General features: G+C 40.2%; 1 protein-coding gene across 6 annotated transcripts in view; it reads left to right on the top strand.

Moving 5' to 3' along the window:
* The window catches only part of SNTG2 (syntrophin gamma 2), a 354,452-nt gene that overhangs the window by 201,071 nt on the left and 130,503 nt on the right, over positions 1-22,878 (top strand). For all 6 annotated transcript variants that reach the window (XM_048497891.1, XM_048497919.1, XM_048497904.1 and 3 more), the window contains one exon: positions 17,661-17,788. In XM_048497891.1, the coding sequence (XP_048353848.1) occupies positions 17,661-17,788 (128 nt within the window). The remainder of the gene's footprint in view (positions 1-17,660; positions 17,789-22,878) is intronic.

Consider the following 22,878-nt stretch of genomic DNA (forward strand, 5'->3'; position numbering starts at 1 on the left):
AGCATGGTGTAATCAGTTTGTGTGATCTTCTTGCACAAGCTTAGTATGTCATCCACTTTTTCTTCTACTCTACACCATCTACATTTTGAAGCAGTTGCTGATTTATCAATTCTGGCTTTAATTACATTTGTTATAATAGCTTCTTCTTGAGCAGCTAAAATCAAGCCTTCAGTTTCTTTCTTCGGTGTTCCAGTTATACGCCATTGCCAGGTTTTTTCTTTCTCCGCTTTGTTTTGTTCTTCCAGAAAATGACCATGTAGCGCTTTTCCTTGCCAACTTTCTGTTCATATTTTTATTACTTTATTCTGATATTCATGTTTTGTTTCTTGTGCTTTCAATGAGTTCTGGTCCTCGACTGTCTTTTACATAATCAGCTAAGGCATTTTTTTTCTCTTCTTCAGTTTGTTTCACTTGCCGTAGTCCTCTGCCTCCAGTTCTATGGGGTAGATATAATCTATCAATGTCACCACGAGGGTGTTATGCATAGTGAATAGTCATGAGTTTTCTTGTTTTTCAAGCCAGACTATTCAGTTCACCTTGTGTTCACTTAATAATTCTAGCAGTATATCAGATAACAGGTATAGCCTCTGTGTTAATGAATTAAATGGTGTTTCCATCATTTAATTTTGTCTTCAGTAGTTTTCTGACTACTTGAATATAGTCTTTACTGATACCCTTCTTGACTTTTTCATGTTTGATGTTACCCGACTATAAAATGCTCCAATATTTACAGGACTTATCCAATATTTACAGGACTTATCCTGATATTTACAGGACTTATCCTGATGTTATCCGACTATAAAATGCTCCAATATTTACAGGACTTATCCTGATGGTCTGGCCATTTGGCATTTCGATTCTGTTACTGTTCATAATTTTGCCTCCACTTGTTGCTGCTGTAGCACATTTCTCTAAGCCAAACTCCATTGCAGTATCTGTACTAAATATCCATACTTCTTCTTCTTCTTCTTCTTCTTCTTCTTCTTCTTCTTCTTCTTCTTCTTCTTCTTCTTCTTCTTCTTCTTCTTCTTCTTCTTCTTCTTCTTCTTCTTCTTCTTCTTCTTCTTCTTCTTCTTCTTCTTCTTCTTCATCATCATCATCATCATCATCATCATCATCAATATTCTGATGGAAAGATTAAAGCTGCAGCTTTTACCAGACACTCTGGAAAGGAATCATACCATTTAGGTTCAGGCTCTGTTCCAGTTTCAGAAAATAACTATTTTATCTTCTTCTTTTTTGGTTCAGATTCAGTTGACTTGGGGACTAGGCAAATATTTTTGCTTTCTCTGGAGATCTTTGAGCATCTGCAGGTACTTCATGACCGATGGGCTGTAGGCAGATCGATGGTTCACAGTTTTGTAGAACTTTTCTTAAGGATCTGTACGTTTGTAACGACTTGCTTCATTCTTCAGATGATAGAGGAGTGTTATAATGTAATGTACGGCAGCTTTTGAAAACTTCTTCATTTTTAGTCATTTCATATCATGGTTAGAGTGATATGTGTCTGCCAGAGACAGATCAGAGAGATTCAGGACATTAGAAATCTGTAATAAATGTGAGAACAGATCAAAATGCAAGATTTCCAAATGTCTGGGACAGAGAGGGGCTCCAGCTTCTAAAGTGGCTTGTTGGAAGCAGAAGCATGAGGAAGCATTTATCAGATTGAACTATGATCAAAACGAGCAAATGAAGAGGTTGAGAAATGTCAGTTACAAAAACTAGAGGTATTTTTTCCTCAGAAATGTCATTATTTGTTCAGTGAAACTGTGCAGTGTCTTTTTTTTTTCTTGTGTGCTCCTTTCCTCCAGAACTGACCCAATTTTTAAATAGCACCTTGTGACATTTTCAAAGACTATCATACCAGGTCTGACATTGACCTGCCTCTTTCAGCAATATGATAGTATGAAAGTCGAGCATAGATTTAAGTTCACTAGCACAGTCCTTATTACTGAGATGAAATTACCATTTGTTGCAGCTATGATACTGATATCAATATAGAGAGGGATGCATCTTTTTTTTCCCCTTTTGTCCGCTGCTTCAGATGCACAAAGGCTGAAATAGAAGTCTTGTATCTCCAGTCCTAAAAGATGAGTTGCTGATACTAAATCATTAGCGACACGTTAAAAAATCATCTCTAGCTGTCATCTGAGAAGCAAGCACTCTGTTATACGCATAAACAGTCCTACTAAACAGTTGTTGTTTGCCAAACTCTTTTGGCTTCTAAAGCCTGAACAGAATACAATGGTCAGATACTCACATACCAACTCAAAACACTGATTCAGAAAACATAGTAATCCATCCAACATCATCAGTTGAAGGGAAGGAGAAAACTGGAAACACAGACAGGGAGTACATACTGCTGAACTAATGAAGTATATGCATTACTATAATTCTCTGATGTTGATGGCTGTGTATCTAGTATGAGCAGTCCAGAAGTGTCCACAGGCCAAGGCAAGGTGTGGACTCTTGAAATATTTGTGATTTTTCTTCTGGTAACATTAAAGATAGTTAGTGTATTCAACCTTACAATAAATGCCCTGTTTTAATACTTTTACATCCCCCATTGAGTATTTAAACATTTGTTCTCCAGCAACAATTCCATTGACATTTGAAATAACGGGTTTATTGCATTTAAAGGGTTCATCTACCATTAAAGGCAGATTTTAATTATCTGAAACCTTCTGGAACTGGTCTCTTCAGTTATCATTACCCAGATACTTATCAATTAACTGGAAACAGTCTGTTTCGCTCATCATTATTTCAAGCAATTAGTTATAATATCTGGCAACAGCTGTCCAGACATAAAAGAATGAATGTCTTGGTAAACTCCTTTTGATAAGGCTGAACCTGGTCTATTGTTCCAGAGTCAGAATGTTGATGGGTAAGTAGCAGTTAGCTTTTCCCTCAATGATTGATGTTTCATATACATTTTGAAAGGGAATGATCAAGAATGATGGACTTCCAAATGGCCATATTATCCTTAATTGATCACCCCATGGGGAAATATTTACATTTTTTTAATGAGTAACACAAAGTGCATAACTTATAAAGAGTCTAAAACTGAAATTTGTGCATTGAAATCTGGTTGAAGAGAAATCAGCCATGGAGCTATGTGCACAACAACCTTTAGTGATCAAGCTTGAATATTTTAGCTATAATTACTACATTTCTGGCACCATCATCATTTATGATCAAAGGAGAGTCTGATTGATGAAAAGAAAATACCATGAATGAAGAAGGGTAGAGTTGACTGACAAGACAAGGGGTCATGGAAGAAGTGAGGGTAGTGACACAACAGAAGAGAAGATTGCAAATAATACTTTGGTAAGAAATTTGAGCTGTAACACTGAGCATACAAGGCTTTTTATGAGACTTGAAGATAAGAAAAGGAAGGGTATACTGAGGGCAAGTGGTAAGTGTTGTCAAGGGAAGCAAGTGTAACAGAAGGCTTGACATTCAGTGCCACTTTCAGAAGATAATCCTAGAAGTGGAGTTGCTGAAAGAAGTGAAAAGATTGTGACGTGACTAAGATAGGCCAGAGAGCAGGTGGCCGCTAGGGCAAATGAAGGCAAAGCGGTTCAATGATTTCGAGATGAAGTGAAGGAGGTAAATTGAATAAAGGGAGAAGACGCAATTAATGATTGGTCATATGGTCACATTTGAAAGGGGAAAGGAATGCACTTGTAGAAACTATATTGAATTGAATGTTTAAGTAAAATAGGCAAGGACCAACATTTATTTTTTATGTCCGGTAAAAGAAAAAATTACTGTTCAGACACTGTCAAACAATTATTTGTGCATACAGGAGAATTCTGTGATTGGCTACTACAGACACTGATGTTCAAGATGGTTTCTGTCTGCTACATATGTGCTCTGTGCTTGATAGAAATATTGATTTTATAGAAGTAGCCCAATTATGTGATTGTGACAGTTCTGTAAATGCTTTATTTTTCAAGTGAAGCAGATTGAATGACTGGCCAAATTGGGAACAAAGACCACAGACAAATAAAAGGAAAATGTGAATAAAAATTAAAATGAGTGTAAATTAAAGATACAGTTTTTTCAAATATTATGCATCTCCCTTTCATATATTTATCTTCAAGTTCCTGCTTTTAATTTTAACAGAAACTTGTAAGAAACCAATTTTTTGTTGATCCAGGATTTTGTGAATAGTTATGTAGACATAACCCTCTGTTAATATTTTATTATCTCATGCAGAAAATGTGATGTTTGCCTGGTATTACTACAGATTATTACTTGGATACTGCTAAGAATTTCCATGTACAAAAAGGGGGAGGTGATTTTTGCTGATTGTCTCCTCCTGCAGTAGCCCTACCTCAGTGGCGAAGCTACAAGGGGGAAGGGGGGTGCGCCATATATCAGGTGCATGCCTGGGGGCGCAGAAAATCACCCCAGGCCCCTCCCCCCTCCACAGCACCCCCCGTGCCCCCCCAAGGCACCACCTTTCCACACTTACCTTAGTTCCTTTCCTTTTTGAGAAATTTTTCAGGCTGCAAAAGGCCTCTTCGCAATAAAAGCGGCCTGAGGAACTACAGTTCCCAGGAGACCTTGGGTCTCACAAGTTCTGGGAAGTATAGTTCCCATCAGGCCGTTTTTACTGACAACAGGCCTTTTTGCAGCCTGGAAAAATTCTCAAAAAGGAAAGGAACTAAGGTAAGTGTGGGAAGGGGGGAAGGGGAGCTCCGCGGGAGGGCGAAAAATATAGAATGCGAACCAGGCGCAGTTGGCCCAGCTACGCCACTGCCCTACCTGCTGTTCCTGTGGGATGTGGAAACCCCAATTATGCTTTGTGGCAATCTGGGGGGGCGGGCGTGGAGAGGGAGAGAAGTAAGTCAAAGTCTAAGCAAATCCAAGCTATGATGTAAATCTTCACTAGAAAACTTTCTTCTATGGAATTGTCATGGGTTTAATATGCTTTTATGCTTCTAGTTTTTATTGTCTGGTCTTTAACAGCCCAATCCAAAGGGCTTGGATGGCTGGGGATAGTGTCACTGCTACGCAGCTGTGCCATCTCCTGAAGGCTTCTGGGTAGCGTGGTGAGACAGCAAGGCTCAGGCCACCTCAAAATCCCCCTTAGCCAAAAACCACATTAATTACGCCATCCTTTCAGGTAGTGTAACTTCGAGAGTCTTGGGTCAGCGTTCATGGCTGCAAAGTTTGGGAGGAAGCAGACTAAGGTTGGCTTCACCCCTAGGAATGCCCCCAGCCATGCTGATGTCATCATGGATGCTAACACAGCTCTGAGGGCCAGACTCACTTACAGGTTTGGCGCTGCCAATTTCTAGGACATGCTTGCCTCCCAGTTTGCCCACCCCACTAGTGCATTTGCCAAATGCACCAATGTGAACTTGTACCAACTCCACAAACCCATCCCCCCCTCAGATTAGACTGGACTATAATAGTTGTTAATTTTAATTATATTATGTTTTTTGCCTTGCTTTATTTTGTGAGCTGCCTTGAGCAGGTCTTTGAAAAGGCAGCATATGACTATTTTAAATGAATGAGTGACTGGATGATAGTTGCCTTCCTTGTCATAACATTTCCTCACATTTTAATGTGAAAAAATGTCATTGTATCTGAATGGCCAGGGTCCATGATGTTGGATGGTAATGGTATTTTCTATTATGCTCACCAGAGTCGCCCAAATAAGCTGTTCTTTGTTATAGCTAGACTTTCTCGTTTTTCCCCAGTGTTTTGTCTGTTTTTGTAATTTCAACTTTTCTTAATGTCCAAAGTCTTCATAAGTGTTGTTTGAGCTCAAAGCCTATTGTTTTGGATAGTGAGTGAGTGTCCATATATTCTTTGTTCTTTTACCTTTCTACCAAGGAAGGACATTTTATTTTGGTTGTGTTTGTGGTGAAGGTTAGGGGCATAATCAAATGGATGTTTTCATTATCTACTTATTGCATAAAATTAAGATTCATTACAATATAAAAACCTTTGGAATATGACATAGTGTCAAGTACAGTTGTCCCTTCCATATTGTGACTTGCCACATCGTGGCCTTGATTGATCGTGGGTCAGTGCTAGATCCCAACCCCCAACATGAGTACCCTCCAAATCCCTCAAAGCAGGCTCACTACCACAAGTACTGATGAAAAGCCCCCTATGTCCAAGGAGCCACTATCAAGGAGCCGCCACCACCAGTGCTGCCATCCACCATCTCTGCAGCAGATGAATGCAAGTCGCCCAGAAAAGCCAAATATCTGCTGCCATACACTGTTATTTTAAAAATATTGTCGAAATGCAGGCTTGCATTTGCATCAGTGATCAATTGACTAGAATCTGGAAAAATTACAAGGAAAGAGCTTCTAGTTCAGCTAAGGATACGTAATACTTCCACAGGTAGATCTACTTAGGTAGATCAACACAGGTCAATTGTGCATGCAAATCCATATCAGATTGAAGCTGTAGTCTGTCTATCCACATTGCTTTAAATGTGCATTTGAATCTATATCCTCACTTCCATTTGGAGGAACAGCTGGGCCAGGAAATTGTTGTTTTATACACTGAAGTGTTGACGATTATCAGCTCAAATAAAAAAAACGATTTGCAGTGCAGTGATTCGCAACAGCAGTGCCATGAATATTTTCATTCAGATTCTTACTAACATCACATAAAGAAAGCCTGACAAAACAACCCCAGAACCTTCCATGATAGTGCTACAACACAGGACCAAAGTGCTAGAATACAGGACCTTATGGCCACAACAAGGACACTTCCACCATTTTAAAGTTATTTTAGAACAGCAACACCCTCCACATACTTGAAAAAAGAGAGGAACAAGAGCTATGGACCTGATCAGGATTTTTAAATTACTTTAAATTGGCATTATCCTCATGGCAACCACGAGGACAACATCACATCTAGTTTCCCCTCCATGTATGCACGCGCGCGCACACACACACACACACACACACACACACACACACACAAGTGAAAACATGAAACACAAACGGTATCCATTTATCTCAAAACAGCAGGTGAGCCATTGGAACATGGCCTAGTAAGATATATGAAATGGCTGTCATTACTTTTTGACAGTACACTTGATCTTAGCCAAAAGACCGAGAAGTGATACTTTTTGATAGTCTTCACATGGAACCTGGAGATCTCCTGGAATGACAAGAAGATGGCCAGATGTATAATCTTAATGCTTCCTACCCATCTTTTCTATAATATCATCAGCACAAAATTTATGGCTATAGTCAGTGGTGGGATTCAAATAATTTAACAACCGGTTCCGGTGGTGGGATTCAAATAATTTAACAACTGGTTGTTTACAAGCACCATTTTAACAACCGGTTCTGCCGAAGTGGTGCGAGCCTGCTGAATCCCACCACTGGCTGCAGTCCTGAGAACACTTTCTTATTAGTAAGTTGCATGGAATGAAATGAGGCTGATTTTCAAGTAGATCTGCTCAGTATTGTTCCTATATATTTCCTAGTAAACAGTATTCCAGATCCAGGAATTAACGTGCACAGTATGTCTAGTATGTCATCTGACATTGCCATATCAATAAAAACCAAAGCTAACAGCTATTGATAGTTCTTGAAAGCTCTGCGGCTTAAATCTGTGAGTTCTGTGCATACTGTGAGCCTTATGCAAACAGAATTGCAAGCTTTCTCGTTGTGCTTGCCCTGTTTGCACAAGGCTCACTGAAAAGTGATGATTTTGAGCAAGAGGAAGTGCAGCCCATTGCTGAGATAATCTGTGCATGGAACCTGTTCATAGGATTCAAGCCTTCATCTATCTGATACCCTCTTATCTGGGAAAAGCAAAACATGTAGATACTCTTTTGCAAAACACCCAGTCCATTGGCTGTGACCCAGTTTATGAGAATATTAGCTTGCATTACCGCTATGTTAAAAATAAGTAACCAGCTGGCATTTATACTAACATTTTTTCCGTTCTTCCTAATTTCCCATATGAATGCAAAGATCTTGCAAGGATTGAGATCTTGCAAGAACATTTCAGAATGAAAAATAACAAATGCAGAATAATATTATGATAATTGGAAAATATCCATCAGCTGTCCCTTGGGACAGATCCATAAAACTTGCATGCAAACTGTGTTGATTACATGCAAATTGTAGTCTTTTCATTCAGCGTCCATTCAGTAAAATAAACATTTCCAATCTTTCAGTGCGTGACTCTGTGTTGATTTTTCCAGAGTCAACCTTAATTGAAGCTTCAAATTAAATTACTCAGGAGATCTAAGGAGTGTTTTTTCCCTAATAGAACCTCACAATCAAGGAGAGAACTAAAACAGAAACTTGCCCAAGCACTGCAAATCATTTGTCACTGGAACATGAAAAGCTGACAAGCTTTAACCATGATCCCATTTTTTTTCTCCTCAAGTACATGGCAGGGATATTACATTAGAAGGATGTCTGATTAGTTCTGCTATGTATACAGGAACTGGTTGCCTGACCTCACTTTTAGCAACTGAGTAGTGTCCTCTGACTTGCTTATTGTTTCTCACTTAGTGGGACCAGTGCACTAATACTCTGAGAAGTGTAAGCCATTTTTTAAAAAATGAACAATCTGGTGTTTTCCTGCATTGATTACAGTGGCTGAATAACTGAACACAGAACTCAACCTTTCTGACTTGAAGCCAGAGGTGGCTTGAAGCACTGACCTTTAAAGGCACACATTGGGATTGAGGACTGAAGTGAGAGTCCTTAGGCAGCCACACATTGGCTCAGGGCCATGCCAATCAGGGGGGTTCTGCCTCCCCCAGGAGAAACTTTAAATAGTGGGTTGAGGGTGGGCCAGTGGGAAAGAGCCAAGCCATGTCCCAGAAGAATGTGGGACATCTTTGAGTAAGCAGGGGGGTGGAAATTGGGTAGGGACCTTGCACCTTCTGCTTTTCTGAGGCCTTCCTGAAAACCTGCTGAGAATAAGGAATCCTAGAGGGCCCAATGTCTCTGGACTCACCTTCAGAATCACCAGATGCTGACAATATTAAATACTATTGCATATTTATTTGCCCTGATTTTTTAAAAGAAATACAGCGGCAGGTTCTTTAATCCTGAGCAACTTTTTCTTTCAAACTCCCTGTTCTTAGACCATGGTATTGAAAAATAAAACCATAAAACTTAATTAAGATCCATATGTAAAAACAAAATCCTGAGCAACAACCGACTGACAGCCCTATCCAAACCCGCCAGTGGCAAGCCACATCACCAATGCTGCCCTGACCTGCCAGATCCTCCCAATTTCCCTCATAAGTCATCTGCACTCACTTCAGAATAAGTCTTTGGCCAATTCCACATGGTACAAATACTGGGTTTACGAAGGGAAATATCCTGGTTTGGGCAAGAACTTCACATGGATTGAATATACTCTATTATATGAATACCATACCTGGATCCAATGTCAGAGAACTCTTTGCCAAAATAAAACAATGTGGAAAATATTTAAGAGCCATTTGCACAATCTTTGGAAAACAAAGAGCACCTACTCTGTTCTGTTGTTTTTAACTACACTTTTTAAACTGCATAATTACTTTCAGAAAACTGAAGTATGACTTGGCATCATCTAAAACATAGATTCCACTTTAATTCCATTTTTTTCATTTTTCTTTATAGAGTTTAAACTCAAAATGCAAGTCATAAACTACTTATAGTGTAATCAGTCTATCTATTAATATATACATTTCCAGGATGTGATGAAGGCTAATCCATCAAAACAGGTAGCATACCATAACAGCCCAATCCTGAGGTCTCCAGTGGCCAGGAATGGAGCCGCTGCTGCACCACTGTACTGCCTCCAGAGAACTTCCAGGCAGCATGGGGAGGCAGCAAATACCAGAAACTCCCCGGCTGCCTGAAAGTTCTCCATAGACCAAAATGGACTTACGCCACTTTATAAGGGCTACCTTAGAAGCTTTCCCAGCTCCAAAGCCCAGTGGAAAACGACTGAAGTGGGCTTCAGCCCTGGGAATGCCCCCAAACCACCCCCTGTCATGTTGGCATCCATCTTCAGGCTGACACAGCTCTGCTAGGTGTAGGCTTTTCCAGGTCAGGTGCCATTGAGCTCCATGGTTCCTACCTGCCTCTCAGTTTGCCCTCCCTGCCTGTGTAAGTGCCACTTAGGCTGGTGGGGTGGGCAAACATGCTTGCATGGGCCAGCTTCAAATTCCAGTTTACCCCATTCCCAGATTAGGCTGTTAGTACCCCATCTGAAAGTGATCGTACTGCTTGAGGTCATCATAGTTACTATATGTTAGTTGCTTGAAGATGTACTTTCCTGTTCTGTTTAATTAATGAAATTTAAAAGATCCAAGACTTTATGTGACGCATCTTTTATTGTGTTTCTATCAGGGGCGTGTAGAAGGGAGGAACGGAGGGAGTTCCGGGAGAGCGGGAGGTCGGGAGATCATCATGTGATGCATGATCTCACCTGGCTACGTCTTGGAAGGAGCGTAAGCGTCTGAGCTAATCCTCACCTGGGGGCAAGACCATTGTCCCTGCGCCCGGTGACTGAGCCAGACAGTTCATGACCCGTGACTCATAGGGGGATGAGGAGTGGGGGTGCGGTGCGACCAGAAGGCCGTAGGAGCGTAGGTGTTCCAGCGCTCGACCACGGTGCTGCTGGGTCAGCGGTGCATTACTACAACTTTATGCCACCTATCCTGTGCAACTACCATGTCAAAATCTAAGCACATTTAGCTATTCCTATAGCACCCAACACCAATGCAATATTACACCACTGAAAACCATGGAATAATTCAGATAAATTCCATGGGTTTACAGAAAGGAGGAAAATAAGTGCCTCCTTCATGCCTCTCATCCCATCCCAGGCATAGGTTTCTGATAAAGTCAGCAGCTAATCATATTCCATCATAGCAGCCCATGCATCTCAAACAAACCCTACACAAATCCCAGCCAGGACACACATCACTCCTGTAACATGGATCTATTAGTCTCTGACTCATGCTGTGCATGCTTAGAACAAGAACCTTGCACTTTGATGTCTGAAACTACATACCCTGTTTCCCCGAATATAAGACTTCCCTTGAAAATAAGACATAGTAGAGGTTTTGCTGGTGCGAAATATAAGGCATCCCCCGAAAGTAAGACGTAGCAAAGTTTGGAAGCATGCCCGACGAACAGAACACAGAAAAATAAGACATCCTCTGAAAATAAGACATAGCACATCTTTGGGAGCAAAAATTAATATAAGACACTGTCTTATTTTCGGGGAAACACAGTGTAAAGGAAGACCTTACTGATCCTCCTTAAATGTGGGTTAGGATTTTGTATTAACACATAACTCAGAGGCAAATCGTCTTTTAAAAAATATTTTAAGGTTATTTTTAATTCAAATAAAACCACAGCATGATGCATACTGCTATTGACTTGGCTAATACATACAAAATATAAGGCAAGCATGATAAATTCCTCCCAAAGTGCTCTAACCTCAACTAATCAGGAGTCAGACTTATCAGGTGTGAAACTTAGCATTCTTTGAAGTTTCAAGAGCTAGAGAACTCCATACAGCTGGGCAGTGACCTTCAGCTAATTATTCAATACCAGGACGGGCCAGCTGGAGAAAAGCCAGAGATGATTATGATTTTAAAAACACCATACCAAAACATAGAGAAAATGTTATAACTAACTTGACTATAATTAATCTAATATAAGTTCTTTCTTGACGCACAGTATATAAGATACTTAAGAACATAAGAACATAAGAACAAGCCAGCTGGATCAGACCAGAGTCCATCTAGTCCAGCTCTCTGCTACTCGCAGTGGCCCACCAGGTGCCTTTGGGAGTTCACATGTAGGATGTGAAAGCAATGGCCTTCTGCGGCTGTTGCTCCCGAGCACCTGGACTGTTAAGGCATTTGCAATCTCAGATCAAAGAGGATCAAGATTGGTAGCCATAAATTGACTTCTCCTCCATAAATCTGTCCAAGCCCCTTTTAAAGCTGTCCAGGTTAGTGGCCATCACCACCTCCTGTGGCAGCATATTCCAAACACCAATCACACGTTGCGTGAAGAAGTGTTTCCTTTTATTAGTCCTAATTCTTCCCCCCAGCATTTTCAATGAATGGCCCCTGGTTCTAGTATTGTGAGAAAGAGAGAAAAATTTCTCTCTGTCAACATTTTCTACCCCATGCATAATTTTATAGACTTCAATCATATCCCCCCTCAGACGTCTCCTCTCCAAACTAAAGAGTCCCAAACGCTGCAGCCTTTCCTCATAAGGAAGGTGCTCCAGTCCCTCAATCATCCTCGTTGCCCTTCTCTGCACTTTTTCTATCTCTTCAATATCCTTTTTGAGATGTGGTGACCAGAACTGAACACAGTACTCCAAGTGTGGTCGCACCACGGCTTTATATAAGGGCATGACAATCTTTGCAGTTTTATTATCAATTCCTTTCCTGATTATCCCCAGCATAGAGTTTGCCTTTTTCACAGCTGCCATGCATTGAGTTGACATTCCCATGGAACTATCAATTAAGACGCCCAAATCCCTTTCCTGGTCTGTGACTGATAGCACTGACCCCTGTAGCGTGTATGTGAAGTTTGGATTTTTTGCCCCTATGTGCATCACTTTGCATTTTGCTACATTGAACTGCATTTGCCATTTCTTAGCCCACTCACCTAATTTATCAAGGTCCGCTTGGAGCTCCTCGCATTCCTTTGTGGTTCTCACCACCCTACATAATTTGGTATCATCTGCAAACTTGGCCACCACGCTACCCACCCCTACTTCCAGGTCATTTATGAATAGGTTAAAGAGCACTGGTCCCAAAACGGATCGTTGGGGGACACCACTCCCCACATCTCTCCATTGTGAGAATTTCCCATTTACACCCACTCTTTGCTTCCTGTTTCTCAACCAGTTTTTAATCCATAGGAGGACTTCCCCTCTTATTCCTTCATTGCTGAGTTTTCTCAATAGTCTCTGGTGAGGAACTTTGTCAAAAGCCTTTTGGAAATCCAAGTAGACAATGTCCACTGGTTCCCCCTTATCCACATGCCTATTTACATGCTCAAAGAACTCTAGTAAGTTTGTAAGACAGGATTTGCCTCTGCAAAAGCCATGCTGACTCTTTCTCAGCAGGTCTTGCTTTTCTACATGTTTTATAATTTTATCTTTAATGACAGATTCTACTAATTTACCAGGAACAGATGTCAAACTGACTGGCCTGTAATTTCCTGGGTCCCCCCTAGATCCTTTCTTAAAGATTGGTGTGACATTGGCCATCTTCCAGTCTTCAGGGATGGAGCCTGATTTCAGGGATAAGTTGCATATTAAAGTGAGAAGATCAGCAATTTCATGCTTGAGCTCTTTAAGAACTCTTGGGTGAATGCAATCTGGGCCAGGGATTTGGTAGCATTTAGTTTATCAATGGCTGCCAGAACTTCTTCCTTGTCTACCACTATCTTCGTTAGTTCCTCGGATTCGCCTCCTAAGAAGCTTGGTTCAGGTGCAGGAATTTCCTCACCTCCTCTTGGGTGAAGACAGATGCAAAGAATTCATTCAGCTTTTCTGCAATCTCCCTGTCATCTTTTAGCACACCCTTTGTTCCTTTGTCATCTAACGGGCCTACCGCTTCCCTTGCTTGCTCCTGCTTTTGATGTACTTGAAGAACTGTTTGTTGCTGGTTTTGATGTTCACAGCCATGCGTTCCTCATAATCCTTTTTTGCCTCCCTTACAGCTAATTTGCTTCTCTTTTGCCACCATTTGTGTTCTCTCTGGTATTCTTTTATCCAGTTAACTTGGACTTCCATTTTCTAAAAGACATCTTTTTTTCCCTAATAATTTCCTCAACGTCCCTTGTTAACCATGGTGGCTTTCTTTTGGACTGGTAGCTGCCTTTCTAACCTGTGGAACACATTCCAGTTGAGCTTTTAAGACTGTGTTTTTAAATAACCTCCAAGCATCTTGGACATTTTGACTCTCTTGATTTTCCCTTTCAGCTTCCTGCGCACTATCCCCCTCATCTTTGAGAAATTTCCCTTTCTGAAGGCGAATGTAACTACATTAGTAGTTGTCACTTGTTCGCATGCAGAGATACTGAATCTGACAGCATTGTGGTCGCTGTTCCCTATCGGCTCAACAACACTGACTTCCCGCACCAGGTCCTGGGTCCCACATAGAATTAGATCTAGGATCACATCTCCCTGGTTGGTTCTACAACCATCTGCTCTAAGCCACAGTCATTTAGCATATCCAGGAATGTTCTCTCCTTACTATGACCTGAACATGCATTTTTCCAGTTTATATGGGGATAGTTAAAATCGCCCATTACCACCACATTTTTGCTTTTGTTGGCTGCTCTAATTTCTTTTTTCCATCTCAGAATCCTCTTGTGCGCTTTGGTCAGGGGGACGATAATATATTCCTAATGTTAAACTATGCTTCACCCCTGGTATTGATATCCACAGTGCTTCTGTAGAGGAATCAGCTCCCCCTGCATTGTCTATTTTATGTGACACTATGCTCTCTTTGATGTAGAGGGCCACCCCACCCCCAATACCTATCCTTCCTGTAGAGCCTGTAACCTGGGATAACAGCATCCCACTGGTTCTCCTCATTCCACCATGTCTCTGTGATGCCCACTATATCAATGTCCTCCTTCAAAACTCTGTACTCCAGCTCTCCCATTTTAGGTCGAATGCTTCTACTATTAGCATAGAGACACTTGTATACTCTGTCTCTGTCCCTAACCTGGGATTTATGTGTTTTGCCCTCTAGCCTTTTGTAGACACTATCACTTATCACATTGCTATGTTCCTCACTTGTATGTGGTTGATTTAAAAAAAACCTCCTTCTCTGTCTGCATCCCCATGGACTCTGTATCCCGAACCAAAGTCACCTCAGCTCCTGTCGGCTTTCCCCCAGGAAAAATACTTAGCACCATTAAAGGGCTATTTAACAAGAACAGCTAATGAAGAGAACAAACGTTGTCTAACACTACTATCCTCAAAACGTTTCTAAGTACTTCATCCCAGGAGAAAGATTCTACAACCCCCCACGCCCCCATGGTGGGTACAAGGAGAATGTACCCCGGACTGAAAAGCAAGGGTGGGCGATTGCAAGACTTCTACTCCTGCATCCTGCCTCAAAAAACTAATAATATGAACCCCATTTGGAGCCTCAAAATCTTTTTGTTTGACATCTGTGCTTCATTACAGATATCTAGTATCAAATTTTATAATGTTGAGTAGCAGTCAAGGATTAGTTAGCATAACTGATGATTAAATAATAGCTTCATTTCTGGTACAACATGGAAATGGGAACCACCCATACTTTATATCACATTTTGTACAAAGCCTAGACATGCATGTATTTTCCTCAGGTCGAAATGTACATCTTTCAGTTTTTAACAAGACACAGAAGTGTTAGTGGCCCATGCTGCTTTGTAAAACCACTTTAAATATTCATGATTACAGAACATACAATCTTGGGCTTAATGGAGAATGAATCACGAGCATACTTTTACCTTATTGAACAAAAAAGATTCCTTCTTGTCCACAATCGTGATGGGAAAGACATGATGATTACTCAGCATGTTGGGAGAAATGTAATGTATATAAATATTGGTACTAATTGGGCTGAAATGACATGAATGCAGGATGGAATCTGTCAGTTACCTACTGAGGTCTTTCCTGACACTGATGCTGAGGGAAGTTCTAGTAAAGAGTGCTTTGAACAAAAGCAAAAGTCTGCAATCAATACTTATATGACGACATCACAGTGTCTCACTAGTCACAATATCAAATGCTGCAAAAATAGTGTCCCAGGTTTAAATGGTTGGACAGGCTTCTAATTTTTCTTTGATTTATGACAAACATAAGGCCAACTAAGAGTATTAGCCAAATTGAAACATTCAGTCAAAAATAATAATAAATTTTACTCTCCCTAGATTTTTTTTTTTGAAGAAAAGCTCCCATTATGAACAGTTTTGGAATAGTGTCATCAGTGGGAAGTGTGGACTTTTTATTTTATTTTAGAGGGTTTCAATGTTGTATTCTATACAAAAGTGAATAAATTGAATGAACTTGAATAGTGTATTAGGGACTGTGAGAGAAAATCTGTCCAGGTCTACTCAGATTCCTGGTCACATCTATTCAGCGAGGCTTACTCCCAGGAAAATTTACTTATGAGTGTACTGTGAAATGTGTTAGGGTAATGACTATGACAATTAAATCTTTTTGTTTTGAGGCTTTTAAAATGACCATTACCCTTCTACTAAGAGAAATGTTTTGATTGCCAAGTAGATAATTTTCAAGAAACCTAAGCAAAATTGTCATTTTTATGTTGTTTGAGTTCCTTTCCTGTGGCAATGTGAAGAACAATGAACTGCCAGTGATTTTTATGTGAAATATAAAATGTATTTGATGTAAAATATATAAATGTCAAAATTTGTGAGCTCTGAAATTTTTCAGTCCACTACATTTTTTCAGCCCTCTCTCCAACGTTAGTCATCACAAGCATGGCCGTAGAATAGAGCAGTAAATGAGCAAGTCAATATATGCTCCCATTTCTGTTTGTCACGCTGTTGCTTCCCTCAGTTCTTTGGTGCTGTGTGTGAACAATACAAAAATGGAATAAATTGACATTCTAAATTGTCTGTGGCAGCATGCTGACTTGCTTTGGTTTTCACTCAGTGGCTTGTGTTTCTTCACAGGCTAATGAGAGAGTATTTCTTAATTGCTTCTTAGTTGGCAAACTTAGTAATACTTTTGCAGCGGTTTACAGCTTCAGGCTGTAGAGGCAGCACTATAGGGTTTTCTTTTTTTTTAATCGTCTTCAGCTACAAACCAAACAGTGCTATTAACGCGCTCATTACCTGTATGCGGGTGACTATTTAAGCAGCTGGAGCTACTAATTGAAAGAATGTTGTTACTGGGAAAGCATGAAGATATTAGGTTTTTGCCTTCCATGACCTTTCCAGGATTGGTGGATTCAGTTGTCTTCCTGGATCAAAACTTGCTGTAACAGAATTCCATTATCAATGATGTTTGCCATCCTCCTAAAAGTATGGGGAAATTCATTGGTACTAAATAGTATTAATATTTGTGTATGTCTAGAATAAGACATCATTGTTTTAACTTATACAGATTTTTGTTCAATAAACAGGGAAGAACAGGGGGGATATGCATTGTAAATGCATGTTTTGTAAATCTGCAGTTTAGTAAAAGTGGTATATTGATGCTAGACTGATGGTGTTCATATGCTTTGAACAGTCCATTATATCAAAATTGCTCTAAACAGTTCTTTATATCAAAATATTCAGAAAATAAATCAGTGTCTGGCAGTTGGCAATGTCCTCTTGTTTTGTGTTTGATTAAAAAGTAATTGTGATTTCAGAGGAAAATGCTGTGTGTAAGCATTATTTCTGTTGGCCCTCAGATGCGAGGGTTATGCTTTTAACTTAAAAGCAAATTTGCCATTACTCAAGCAATATGGAAAATCAACTCAGACCACAAATGTTCCATTTTACAATAAAGGATTGTTTTGTTTTCTTCCTGCACCCTGAATTTCATAAATAATAGTAGTGCTCTGACATTAAAACACACACACACATCTAGAAATGCATATTAATGTTGTTTGCATATTCATGTTGTTTGAATCCAACAGACTGTTATTTCTCATTTATTCTGTACAGGCGCCATCATCACCTCCTTCACCCATCGCTAATGAACCAAAGTATGAGAAGCGTTGGCTGGACACCTTGTCTGTTCCTTTGTCAATGGCTCGAATCTCAAGATACAAAGCTGGAACAAACAAATTAAGGTTTGTAATTTTGAAATGCAAGTATTAGCTTACCCAGTTGGTGCTTTTTCTTTCTTTCTTTTTAGCGACTATTTGGGTGTTGTTTTTAAATCCATATCAATGTGTGACACAGAAAATGTTTTGTATGTATACTATTGTGCTCTGTTAATGCATGTAAGCATATGAATGGCCCCAGGATATTTATATAAGGAGGGTTTTTTAAAAAGTATTATAGGCTACCACCCAGATCTATATTTTCAAGATTTTTATGAGGTTTTCTTGAAAGAAACTATATAAAATGACTTGTAAAAAAAGGAGATTAGGAAATATGTTTTCCCTGTAGAAGACTATAGTAACAAGAAGTATTATGAGTATGGCTTGAAATGATAGTGGTTTATTTTTATTTTAAGGGAAGGGGCCAGGAACATATGTTGTGCTTAATATATAAGAAACTAGAATAAAAGTGAGAACCTATGGGGATTTTCATTGCTTTGTAATAGTTAAAAATAAAATCACTGAAGTGCAGAGATTGTCTGTTTTTCCCCTTGGTAACTATGGCGGATTCCACACAGGCCAAAAGTCATGGGTGTAGGATGCAACACAAACCGTTTGGGGGGGGGAGGGGGGGACTTCACACAGGTCCAGTCCCTAAAATGAGTCTGACCCATTTTGTTCCCTTCAACCCGGGATTTTTGAAAATCACTACACCAGCAATCCTTTTGCAAAATCCTGGGTTGGAGCCGCTCCCACGCGAACAGCCGGGTAGGAGGAACTTTATTTCCCTCCCTTCTATACACAATCAGAAATAATCCACCTGCCATTGCCCTGCTGTTGCAGGGAGGCCCTTTTTTCCTTATTTTTAAAATTTTGCGTGTTGCACAAACGTAGATGCGCAAGTGCAGCCAATCATATTGTGGAACAATAGGTTCCACAATATGATTCATGAATAGGGTTCATTTCTGTATGAACACACACACCAGCTGGGTGACCCTGGGCTAGTCACAGCTTTTCAGAGCTCTCTCAGCCCCACCCACCTCACAAGGTGTTTGTTGTAAGGGGGGAAGGGCAAGGAGATTGTAAGCCCCTTTGAGTCCCCTACAGGAGAGAAAGGGGGGGATATAAATCATAAGAACATAAGAACATAAGAACTAGCCTGCTAGATCAGACCAGAGTCCATCTAGTCCAGCACTCTGCTACTCGCAGTGGCCCACCAGGTGCCTTTGGGAGCTCACATGCAGGAGGTGAAAGCAATGGCCTTCTGCTGCTGCTGCTCCTGAGCCCCTGGTCTGCTAAGGCATTTGCAATCTGAGATCAAGGAGGATCAAGATTGGAAGCCATAGATCGACTTCTCCTCCATAAATCTGTCCAAGCCCTTTTTAAAGCTATCCAGGTTAGTGGCCATCACCACCTCCTGTGGCAGCATATTCCAAACACCAATCACACGTTGCGTGAAGAAGTGTTTCCTTTTATTAGTCCTAATTCTTCCCCCCAGCATTTTCAATGAATGCCCCCTGGTTCTAGTATTGTGAGAAAGAGAGAAAAATGTCTCTCTGTCAACATTTTCTACCCCATGCATAATTTTATAGACTTCAATCATATCCCCCCTCAGACGTCTCCTCTCCAAACTAAAGAGTCCCAAACGCTGCAGCCTCTCCTCATAAGGAAGGTGCTCCAGTCCCTCAATCATCCTTGTTGCCCTTCTCTGCACTTTTTCTATCTCTTCGATATCCATTTTGAGATGTGGCGACCAGAACTGAACACAGTACTCCAAGTGCGGTCGCACCACAGCTTTATATAAGGACATGACAATCCTTGCAGTTTTATTACCAACTCCTTTCCTAATTATCCTCAGCATAGAGTTTGCCTTTTTCACAGCTGCCATGCATTGAGTTGACTTTCCCGTGGAACTATCAACTAAGATGCCCAAATCCCTTTCCTGGTCTGTGACTGATAGCACTGACCCCTGTAGCGTGTATGTGAAGTTTGGATTTTTTGCCCCTATGTGCATCACTTTACATTTTGCTACATTGAATTGCATTTGCCATTTCTTAGCCCACTCTCCTAATTTATCAAGGTCCGTTTGTAGCTCTTCACAATCCTCTGTGGTTCTCACCACCCTAAATCCAAACTCTTCTTCTTCTATGCCTGTGCAGCTATGCATGTGTTGCAGGAATTTATTTTTTTTAAGCAAAGCGTCTCCATGCAAAAGCATGAAAGCAATTCCATGGGATTTAATTGCACACATATAAGCATAAGCATTTATTGTCATTGTGCACGCACAACGAAAATTTACAGCAGCATTCCTTGATGCACACAATTTCAGACTCATACCCCATCCTCACTTTCCCCTTCCTCCACCCATCCCTACACAGCCCCAAACACATCAACACGAAGCCGCAGAGGTTAGCATAGCCACAGCTCTAGAGTAGAAGCTGTCTCTAAGCCTTTTTGTCTTAGTTTTGATGGATCTGTATCGTCTGCCGGATTGTAACAGTTCAAAAAGAGAGTGTGCTGGATGAGACGGGTCTCTCAGAATATTTTGGGCTTTCTTTAGGCTTCAGGAATTATAGAGTTCTTCCAAGGAGGGGAGAGGGCAGCCGATAATCCTCTGTGCAGTAGTGATCACCCTTTGGAGCGCCTTCCTATCTGCCACTGTGCAACTGGAGAACCATACACAGATGCAGTAGGTTAAGACACTCTCTATAGCACAGCGGTAAAAGGACACCAGTTTTCCATTCAGTTGTTGTTTCCTTAAAAGTCTCAGATAGTACAGTCTTTGCTGGGCCTTCGTAACCACCGCGGCAGTCTGTACGCCCCAGGTCAAGTCCTCTTTAATCATAACGCCCAGAAATTTAAAACTAGCCACCCGCTCTACTTGATCTCCATTTATAGTCAAGGGCTGAATTTCTGAGCTATTCCTTCTATAGTCCACTATAAGCTCCTTTGTCTTGTTAGTATTAAAAACCAGGTTATTTGCCCTGCACCATGAGAGCAATCGGTCCACCTCACTCCGATAGGCAGACTCATCCCCTCCAGAGATGAGCCCCACCACTGTTATGTCATCGGCAAATTCGGCAAAAATATGAACTAGAAAAAGGAAAACTGGTTCCTTTATAATGACTGCACCCCATTATACATTTGCTGTGTGGAATTGATCTATGTCCTTAAGTCTTGGAACTAGTGGAAGGAATAAGTTGGGTGTGCATTGAGTCAGCCACTGGTTTCTAGACTTCTATCCCCTTAAACATATAAGTCAAATTGGCTCACTGAGTTGATCCACAAGTAGCAAGGCTAGTAAGACTTATGTGTGATACTACTTCATAGTTCAATGAGCAAACAACACACTAAAGGGACTCCCTTGATGGATATAGTTTTATTTGCACTAGGAAGCACCAAGACTTTGGGGAGAAGGTAAATCATTCAGTGCTTTGGAGAGAAGGTAAATAAACACTTCAGGGAGAAGATAAATTCTGCAGGCTTTCCAGTTACTTCTATTGTTTGAGGAATTCGTTTCTTTGCTCCAAACCGTGGACTGTTTGATTAAGAATCATACCCATTACAGTTCCAATCTTACTACAACTATGAGCTCTCTATCAAGAGGGTCACATGCTTTAGTAATTGTATGAAAGTCAATGCCACAAACAGATTGAGCTTTCCTGTACTGCTAGAGGAGCAGCTTTTTGAGCAACAGTTCCAAATAAAAACTGGTGTATGTCAAGCATTGCATATGGCATTGACTGTTACCTGGCCAGTTAATGGTGTGGCAGTCATTACAGAGCATATGTTATTAGTCATGAACACAGTATATTATACAGGAGAAAGGGAACAGTAGTTCCAAGTGAAGGAGACAGTATATATTAACGAGATGGTCTATTATCTATTAACAGTATGCCTTTTTACTAATATTAGTGTCATGTCCTCTTTAGGCTTCGATGTCATCAAATGATTGATGAACAAGCTTTTCAGAACAATGCTAAGGATTATCTAACAAATAGATTAGATGGATTTCATTGTCAAAATGGGGGAGCACTCCTTTAAACAGTTTATCTGATCTAATCCTATTCCAAAGGATTTCTGGTGAACAGTCCAATCAAGTTTGAGCCTGAAAACTCATGCTGGTATTTAGAACTGTTTTTGTAAGTGCTTTGGTTGCTAATCTGAGACTAGAGGTGAGCACTTCTAGACACTTCCATCTGTAACTACATGGACCATATTTTTTCCTCTGCAGTGCCAGGGAGAGGGATAGCCAAAGGGGGGAGGAACCATTCTCTTTGTACAACTGGTGTTCTATTTTTATTAATATTATTATGTCCTCATGGAGCACCAAGAAAGAGTCATAAATTCAAATTTTCTCACAAATTTCCATACAAAGCAACCAGCAAGTAACCTAAAGGAATACTGATGGTACAGTCATTTTTTCCCATTCTGCTGGCTGAAACTATAATAATTTTTGGCCTTTTCAGTATCTCATTGGAAGTATAATTTTTTTTCCTAAGTATTCCTAACAGGGTCCAGATTTCTGCATACAACAGAGATTGGCTGTCCTAAGATTATAAACGATCTGATCTTGAGTGCTTCTGTATCTTTGTTCTCTTCACTCTTTATAAACTATGTCATGCCAGTATTTTCAACACCATTGATTATAATATCCTGTTGCACTTTCCTGACTAGTTTTTCGTGGATAGGTATTATGAGAATACAGGCCTTCCAGTTCAGTTTCAAAATCAATACAAAATCAGTTTCAAAATCAATACTCCACATTTCAGAGTTATTTACGGAATGCTATTTATTACAGTTTACATGAATTTAAATTTGAGAATAATGTCTTTTGATTTATAAATTAGTTCACGTGTTATTATTATAGGTATATTCCCTTCCAAATAGCCTCCTTGGTTTTCCCATCTCTTAATTCGGTAGTTAATGTGAATGATTTTAAATGTACATATAAATTAATTTCATTTATTCTGCATAAGACTGTAAGTAAAAAAGCTGTTTTAAACTTACCCTGAGACAATTGTAAAGGATGGGAAATAAATAAATTAATAAGAAGAATAAGAATCTGGATTCAGCAACTATGACACAAATCACTTGGTCATCCCAGTGGTAATCAG

The sequence above is a fragment of the Sphaerodactylus townsendi genome, linkage group LG01 (genome assembly GCF_021028975.2).
Source record: "Sphaerodactylus townsendi isolate TG3544 linkage group LG01, MPM_Stown_v2.3, whole genome shotgun sequence".
Taxonomy (NCBI): Eukaryota; Metazoa; Chordata; class Lepidosauria; order Squamata; family Sphaerodactylidae; genus Sphaerodactylus; species Sphaerodactylus townsendi.